Source organism: Lathyrus oleraceus, chromosome 5, assembly GCF_024323335.1.
Source record: "Lathyrus oleraceus cultivar Zhongwan6 chromosome 5, CAAS_Psat_ZW6_1.0, whole genome shotgun sequence".
Taxonomy (NCBI): Eukaryota; Viridiplantae; Streptophyta; class Magnoliopsida; order Fabales; family Fabaceae; genus Lathyrus; species Lathyrus oleraceus.
Genome location: NC_066583.1, coordinates 364,690,280 through 364,698,440, shown reverse-complemented (window position 1 = coordinate 364,698,440; position 8,161 = coordinate 364,690,280). Strand labels below are relative to the sequence as shown.

Sequence of the window (8,161 nt, the reverse complement as noted above, 5' to 3'; positions counted from 1 at the left end):
AAATAAGTGTCTTATTTGTCTTGGGGTGTTACAGATTTCATTACTGCAATTATATGGTTAATCATTTAAGGTATGCAGGTACATACTAAAGTTCACATGCCAAACTTAAGATATTTCATAAATCTAATCATAAAGTCATATGCAAATTAAGAACATAAGACAATAATAGCAATGTAAACCTGTTAGCAACTGAGTTGTGACTTCGAATCGGCAAATCGGATTGAATTGGGCAGAGATAGACCTTGGTGCCGCCGAGTTCTTTCAGGGTTTGCCTCCAGTGAGTATCAGGGTTTGCTTGCTAGGGCTCTCCTTTCTCCGTTTCCGTTCTCTGTCTCCGTTTTTCTCCCTCTTTTCGTGACTGAAGGCTTGGCTATTTATAGTGCTCTTGTTGTGACCTAATGGGCTCAGAATGAAGCCCAGAAATTCTGATATTCGCAAGCTTCGCTAGGCGAAGGAATTGCTCGCCTAGCGAGCCAACTAGTTTGGGCTTTTTCTGGATCTGGCGCTTCGCTGGGGCGAGTGTCATAACGAGGGGTTCGCTAGGCGAAGGAATTGCTCGCCTAGCGAGCAAGCTAGTCTGGGTCATTTTCTGGATTGGGCCTGTTGTGAGCTGGACTTTTGTTCCTTTAATGTCAGGGCCTTGCAAAATAAGTTGGTGCCTGAAAAATGCCTTGTAATATTAACGGGCAAATTTTGGGGTATGACACAATGCATGGTTTATTTAACAAAAGGAATGTATACAAGTACATAAATCGAGTAAACCCAAGATAATAACCCAAACAAGTTTTCGAACACAATTGGACGTTTAATTAAGTTAAACTAAATACAATAATAGAAAGAAATAATTAGTTACGTACATTATTAATTAGTTAAATAACAAATTAATTAGTAAAATGAAACATTTGATTAGCAAGATGACATACAAGTTATTGAATCAAGTGTTTTTGTAAGCACACAAAAAAAACAAGGAAATGGAAACTCCTACACAGCCTAAGGCAGATCTAGCCCAAACCAAACTCACTGAAGCCCAAAGGGCGCAGGTCCAAGTGACATAGAGGGAGTCAACTTTTATTGACTCAACCTCCTCCATCCGATGAGGATACTAACTCCTCATACCAGATCAAAAGGCACAAACGCGGTAAGGCCTTGTCAAAGGCCAGGGAAACGCACACGATGCCAAATGGCCTAGGACAAAAACAAAAGGCCTGGCTTGCTCCAAAGTTTCAGTGAGAAACTTTGAGTTACTTCCTGTGCTTGGGTTTTCTTTGAGTAGGAACTATGCGAGCATTTTAGCAGCGTCACCATCGAGTCCGGAACCCAGCAAAAAAAAACCCCTTTTATAGAATGATGTCGCCCCTCTTTATAGGAAGTCCTTCAGGATTAAGGTGGATTTCGTGGCAATTAGTGAACTGTTCAGTTATGTCAATATCAATCCGTTAGAGAGAATTTTCCCCATATATTGTGGAGACCAATTTAGCTAGGTGTCAAATCTAAGAGAAACCGGTGGATTTGTCTTGTAGTTGGGTCTCTTGCATCCGTCGACTTGGAGTGGTCCCTGTGAGTATTAGCCGACGATCTTCGCGTGTGGGGGGTACTCGACAGGATTTCAAGCATTCCGCTACCCCTATATTGTTTTAACGGATATAAGCTGGCATTCTTCCCAACTTTGGTTTTGGCTGGAGGTTTTAATCGTTCACTTGTATTACGCACCCTTTGGCTTTGAACATAAAAAATGCAGAACTTTTACCGAACATGTCTTAGTCACTTTATTACAGTTTTCCTTTTTTTTTTTGCAGGATCATCATTTTGATGGGTTAATATGCAGTCCAATTGAGCTGATATGTAGTTGTTGCCGGTTGTGTCATTTACTGCAGGATAACGGTGCGGGTTCACGCACTGATGCGAATTGGCCGGTTCGTTATAGTCCCGTGGCAAACACTTGATTTTTAGTCAACCTATCCAAAACATGGAAACACGGTCCTTCAAAAATCAATGTTGTTATCTTAGGGTCTATGTTATTGCTGATACATGTAGTGTGTCAGTCGACTAGCACGCATCCCAGGTTCATATGTTGGTTTCACCGGAGACCTTATATGCATATTCCGCTGTTTGAAACTGTTGCGGTAGCTGGGACCATTGCTGCTAAGGTATTGACTTTAAGAGTTGTTGCTAGATGTTTGTTATAGGTTTCGTTTGTGCAGTTTGGCTGCAGTTGGTTCGCATGTCTCGGTGTTTTCCGGTTGCAGTTGGGAGTGTTGTCGTTAGCATCTTCATTTGATTACTACCATGCTACTTGTTGGGTTATTTTGCAGCCATTTCGAATATGCTGCCTGCTTCTATCGGAGGTCCATTGACAGGTTCCTGAGGTTTGTAGCAAGTGAATGCTGTACATTTTTTAGATTCCTTGGATGATCCTTTACCAGCAGAAAGTTTGTACTAACTTCATAACCGTAAGTGTGAAGAATACTAGCAGGTTATGGCTCTCCACGGGCATCATAGGAAGCCACTCGTTCACTGCTAGCTCCGATAGCTTAGCATAATACCGTCATCTTTGAAGGCTACCGAAGGAATAGTAACTTTGGAAGAAAAGCAAAGCATATGTCATGATGAAACGAAAAAAAGATCCTGACACATGAAAGGGTGGTAGAGCATGGTTTGTGATATGTAATATTTAAAATATGACATGTAATGCTTTAGACCTATAGGTGCCCACTTGCCTTAATGCAAAACTTAACGCAACAACGTAATTATCGTGGCCCACCTGGTAATGATGAAAGAACTACACAACTTGTTTCTCCGTTTGGCATCATGCGGATTATTTCCACGTCACTGACTAAGTACTCCTCTTTTTCTTGGGTTTTCCTTTTTTTTATGGAATATGAATGATAAATGTGATGAAAATAGATTTTTTTTTATTTTATGAAATGTGAATGATAAAATGGACTTGGATTAAACCTGGATACCCGACCTTAAGCGCCTAGGACCGTAGCCACTAAATGGAAAGCTAAATCCACACAACAATGACCAAACCTTCAAAGTCTTGAATGACTTTCTAGAATGTATTTGGCTAAGTTGAATTTGTTCAGAACATGATTAAAATAATTTTGGAATGTGATGAAAATTCAAAAGAGACTTTTGGCTAGGCAACTGACTTTTAGTCAACTAGACGGGTACTTGTAGGGACGATTGGTCATGGACCATATGCCTCTGAATTAATTGACTCGTGCTATTACACTAATAATAAAATAATAATAATAATAATAAAAACAGAGCAGAGGATCCAGAACACATGAAGCTTTAACTGAATATCCTTTAAAGAATCAGGACCATAAATCTTTCAGGCACCCGAAACCTCCATAGTGGGCCAGACGAATATTGTGAAGGGTATGGAAAAATTTGGGGTATGACAAAGTGTTATGTTCAACATATCTAGCCAAAGTTCCTACTTCATCTTCAATGATAAATTTCACAAGTTGTTGATCATCTTGAACAACCTCCTCCTCAAACGGAGTGTTAACTCTCGCCTCTTTCATCATCATCACTTCATACTCAAGAACTGCTATCCTCTGAAATCATTATTCTCATCCACCAATCTATGATAATCAATAACATCCACAAACTGTTGTCCTTGTTTAAATACAGTAGCATTGACTATGTCATATTTTAGCTCTTCTTCTGTTGCAACCACTCTATCAATTATCTAACAAAAAAAAAGTCAATCAACACACAACAATAGAAAAACTAATTTTCTCAATTCAAACACACAAAATCTTACCATATTTTTTTCAAATTCTTTTTCAATATTTTTCTTCTGCATACTTATAACCGGCCAATTCAATACACGTGGAAAACTAAACCTAGAAACAGCTGGTGCTTTCCCCAAAGATAAGTGATTGAATGCCCAAATCTGTAACAAATATTAGGAGTTGTAAATTTCAAAATTTCAAAATTTCAAAGTTTCAAAACACAAGATGGAACTATAAAGTAGTATAATATATTTACCTGCAATATGGCAGCACACCCGTTTAAATGTCTTTGTGCCTTGTTTTTTTCCCTCCTTCAACACAACTGAAGTTGTTTAACAAATCCCGTAAATACCTTATTCCCTGTTTTGGGAAAGTAAAACTCCGCAAATGCAAGTAATATGTAAAGTCTAACAAAATTAACTAATTTTTTCTTATGGCAACGAAGTTGTTTGCGAATATTGTTAATGGTTACCTCAGCCCCTTTAAATAGATGTCATGTTTCAAATTGTTGATCTTCTTCTACTACTAGAGACTTACCAACAATAGACAATCCAAGAGCAAAAGAAACATCAACTGGAGTAAAGGGAACTATTCTATCCCTAACCCTAAATCCCCTACTACGTACGTCCCATCTACTTACCAACTCCCATAATAAACCACCTGAGATTGAGAAGTTGTTAGAAATATCCATCGCCCATTTGAATGGGGTGCATTCGATGTGAGCACGTTGAGTTTTTGTTAACTTTTCATTGATGCTGCTCAAATTCACCGAGATACATCTATGCCTCATTCGCACCTTAAATTCATGAAAAAACTTGATTAACCAACGACGCAAACCAACTAGAATATGTAAACAAATAAAAGTTTAAACCTATGCTATTACTTACTTCAGTTTCGTCGCCATTTTTTGATGATGTCATAATTTCGGCAATAAATCACTCAACCTAATAACAAAACAGAACCAAAAAAACACATAATTAGTACTACAACCATGGAATTAAAAAAACAAAGAAACCCATAAATCACTCAACCTAAACCCTAAATTTCAAAGGAATCTTGTACGTGCTTCTGGTTCCACTGTAAATGGCATCCTAAAAGGGGTTAACCCTAAATTTCCAGTGTTCTTGTAAATATGGTGGAAGTGTAACCATCTAACCTTAAGACAGAGAAGATGAAGACGAACAGGATGACACGTAGAAGATGAAGACGGAAGGACGCGGTGACGGAGACGGAGACGCGGTGACGGAGATGGAGACGGAGAGCGCAACTACACTTTTTGAGAGAGCAACTTCAACTATTCAGCGTACACTATAGTAATGAGTGTGTGTTTGAGTTATCCTAAAACCTAAAGTGCAAATGACCAATTTACCCCCATTAAATTAATGAATTACAAAAAAAAAAACAGTCTTATTGTACTGTAGATACGATGTAGGTGTATAAACAAGTGTAAGCATATCATTTCTGTAAATAATATCATGAAAAACTAAACTCACACTCTTACTCTCTTTTAAAAAACAAGTTTATAAAATAATATAATTATCAATGAATTTATTATCAATTTCAGTTTTCTTAATTCTTATGATTTTGTTAATGAATATTATATTTAAGATTAGAGGTAATAATACTCACTTAATACAATTAAGAATAAAATGACTATTTCCTATTTTCCTTCAACATTATCCCTTCTCCAATTCCACTGCAACACAACCCTTCCCAACCCAAAGGAACAAAGAAAGATGACAATAAAATATTGATCAGAATAACATAAATCTAATCCAAAGATGGCTGTTTAATTTGTTTTATCTCCATATAAAGAATCCAAACAAAACATGTCAGATCGGTCCAATGACACCAACAATCAACGGCTATTTTACTGGCCATACCATGTGAACCATCGCAACGGTCACATTTTAGTTCTCTACGCTCCCAAACTCTCATCCTATAAATTTCCCAACACCAACGTTTCTCGAAACACACACAAACACGATCACTTAGAATTCCAACATTGTTGTATCTATTTTCCGACATACTTGCTACCTATTTTTTTCATTCATCCTCGTACTTTCCGAATTCTCAAAAACTCCAAAAATGAATAACTTGCTTTCACTCTTACTACTTTCTATGTTCTTCACAACATCCTCGGTTTTGGTTCTTGCAGACAATGCTCCGGCTTCTTCTCCTAAGTCACCGGTTTCTCTACCGCCGTCGAAACCACCTTCTACGGTCTCGGTTTCTCCGGTACAGTCTCCCACGGCTTCTAAAGCATCCCCTGCAAAGTCTCCAACTTTATCTCCGCCTTCACAAACTCCGGCGATCTCTCCATCTGGGTCTACCTCACCGCCGGCAAGATCTCCGACTGTTCAGCCACCATCTTCGGTTTCTCCGGCTATCAGTCCATCCACCAATGTGTCTTCGCCACCGGTTCAATCTCCGTCCACTCCTCCGCCAACTGCAGCGGTGGCTCCGGTAAGTAGTCCTGTTGCGGCACCAACGGTGACAGAGGGACCATCAGTTTCTTCTCCACCAGAGGCTTCTTCGGGAGGTATCCCTTCAAGTTCGGCTACTCCGGCAGATTCACCGGCGACACTTCCGTCTAACAAATCGCCGCCTGGAACTGCACCGTCGAGTTCTTCACCAGAAACTTCTTCACCGGGTCCTATCGGCGACGATTCGGGTTCAAGATCAATTTCCGGGGCTCCGGTTGTTTTGGGTGGCGTGGCTCTCTTGGTTGCCTTGTCTTTTTGAGGCATTTTGCTATTTTTGTAATTTTATTTTATTTTATTTTTGTGTCGCATTTTTTTGAATTATTTTTATTTGTTTATCACCTCATCGATGGATAAATAATTTATTGTTAATTAATTTAACTTTTTAGTTACGTTAGTTATGTCTTTTTTCAGCAAGATGAGTTAGTTAATTTTACTTAATTATTATTGTTAGTTGAATTTGCACATGATTTTATTTCAGATTAAGGATCACAGTGTAATAAAAGGCCTCTAATGAAACCCCATTATTTGGCCACTTCTTATAATTTTAAAATTAAAATAAGACTAAATTGGCATATCATAAATGTGAATTTTCATTGGACTAATGTGTAAAATAAGTTTAGAAAAAGGGCAACTTAATAATATGTTTAAAAATAGTGCATATTTTGTCCCAATTTTTTTTTAAGATTTGATATTATGACTATAATGAGACAATTTTAATATTAATTGTTTTTGACATCCTCAAACTTTGTTATATATGTCTAATGTGTGATAATCATTTTTTGATAATTTACTTGTTATGGAACATTTTTAGCTAAGTTTATTTAGTTTTTTATAAGTTTGTTTAAAGATTAGTTGTTTGTTAAAACTAAGTATGGCTTACATTATTTTCTATAATAATATCCATCCTTTCTTTATTCTCAAGATATCTCATCTTGCTCCAATAAATTGATATCATAGAATCAGATTAGATTAAGTTCTTTTGCAATGGCAAATGAAAGAACAACTTTAAATCAATATACTACAAATGTACAAATTTTCAAAGGTAAAAACTATGATAGATAAAGTGCATAAATAAAATGCATATTTAGATTTCAAGATGTGATTGAAATTGTGAATGATGGCATACCAACATTTGAGGCAAATGCAAATGATGGCAAGAGAGTTGCTAAAAAAGTATAGGAAGAAAGATGGGTAAGCTCTCTTTATGATTCATCATTGTGGGTTTGAAACATTTTTGTGAAGATCGTGAGGAAGAAACAACTAAAGGGGCATGAGATATGTTTCGTTCAGGAACCATAAATGGATGTAGTTGGAGAATTTTGGTCTGGAAACGGTGGCGTTGATATCCGTTAGACGGTGCAGAGTGAACCTGAAGGAGAATAACGATCCAAAACGCAGCGGAAATTAAAATTTTCTCCTTTAGTGATCCTTACGAATGAGCATGATCAGTGATAAAATCGTTACCTCTTGTGGCGATTGAAACCTTTGATGCAGATCTAAGGAGTGATCACGAACGTTGAATGGTGACAATGCCTCTACTCAGTCCACACGAACGAATTCCTTCAATCTCAGTGCTAGCTACTATAAATGAAGGCTTTGAGTGAGAGAGAGAGAGAGAAACGAAATTTCATATGCACAAATGCTTCTGCACAAGGGTTCTATTTATAGAACCACTTGTCTGGGTTGTAAGCTAAAAAGTCCACTTAAGTGTATGTGACCCATATCTTATGATATACCAAAATCACTTAAGCACGTGGTATCTTACCATATTTCGTATTCTACTTAAGTGCATTGTACCTTACGATGTTCTATAATTCACTTAAGTGCGTCGTACCTTACGGTGTTCTTTATTTACTCTATCTCTAGGGATGACAATTTGACTCATCCCCAATGGTCACCTGCAAATTTACCCATAACGGATAAGGTAAA

At 37.5% G+C, this 8,161-nt stretch overlaps 1 protein-coding gene and 2 long non-coding RNA genes across 3 annotated transcripts; 2 read left to right on the top strand and 1 right to left on the bottom strand.

The window, feature by feature from the left end:
* The first annotated feature begins 1,165 nt into the window (after positions 1-1,165).
* LOC127084733 (uncharacterized) lies at positions 1,166-2,794 on the top strand. The gene is made up of 2 exons (XR_007788777.1): positions 1,166-1,682; positions 1,797-2,794. It is a non-coding gene; the product is annotated as an uncharacterized LOC127084733 (long non-coding RNA).
* Positions 2,795-3,790: 996 nt separating this feature from the next.
* LOC127084732 (uncharacterized) lies at positions 3,791-5,039 on the bottom strand. Its single transcript, XR_007788776.1, has 3 exons — positions 4,903-5,039; positions 4,634-4,690; positions 3,791-4,542 (listed from the first exon to the last, which is right to left on the bottom strand). It is a non-coding gene; the product is annotated as an uncharacterized LOC127084732 (long non-coding RNA).
* A 662-nt stretch (positions 5,040-5,701) lies between these two features.
* Positions 5,702-6,626, top strand: LOC127084731 (arabinogalactan protein 1). Its single transcript, XM_051025239.1, has one exon. It carries the CDS (start codon positions 5,835-5,837, stop codon positions 6,489-6,491), a length of 657 nt encoding a protein of 218 aa, XP_050881196.1. The 5' UTR covers positions 5,702-5,834; the 3' UTR covers positions 6,492-6,626.
* The last annotated feature ends 1,535 nt before the right edge of the window (positions 6,627-8,161 follow it).

Coding starts and splice junctions, on each gene's coding strand:
- LOC127084731 (XM_051025239.1), top strand. CDS start 5,835: ATGAATAACTTGCTTTCACTCTTACTACTTTCTATGTTCTTCACAACA.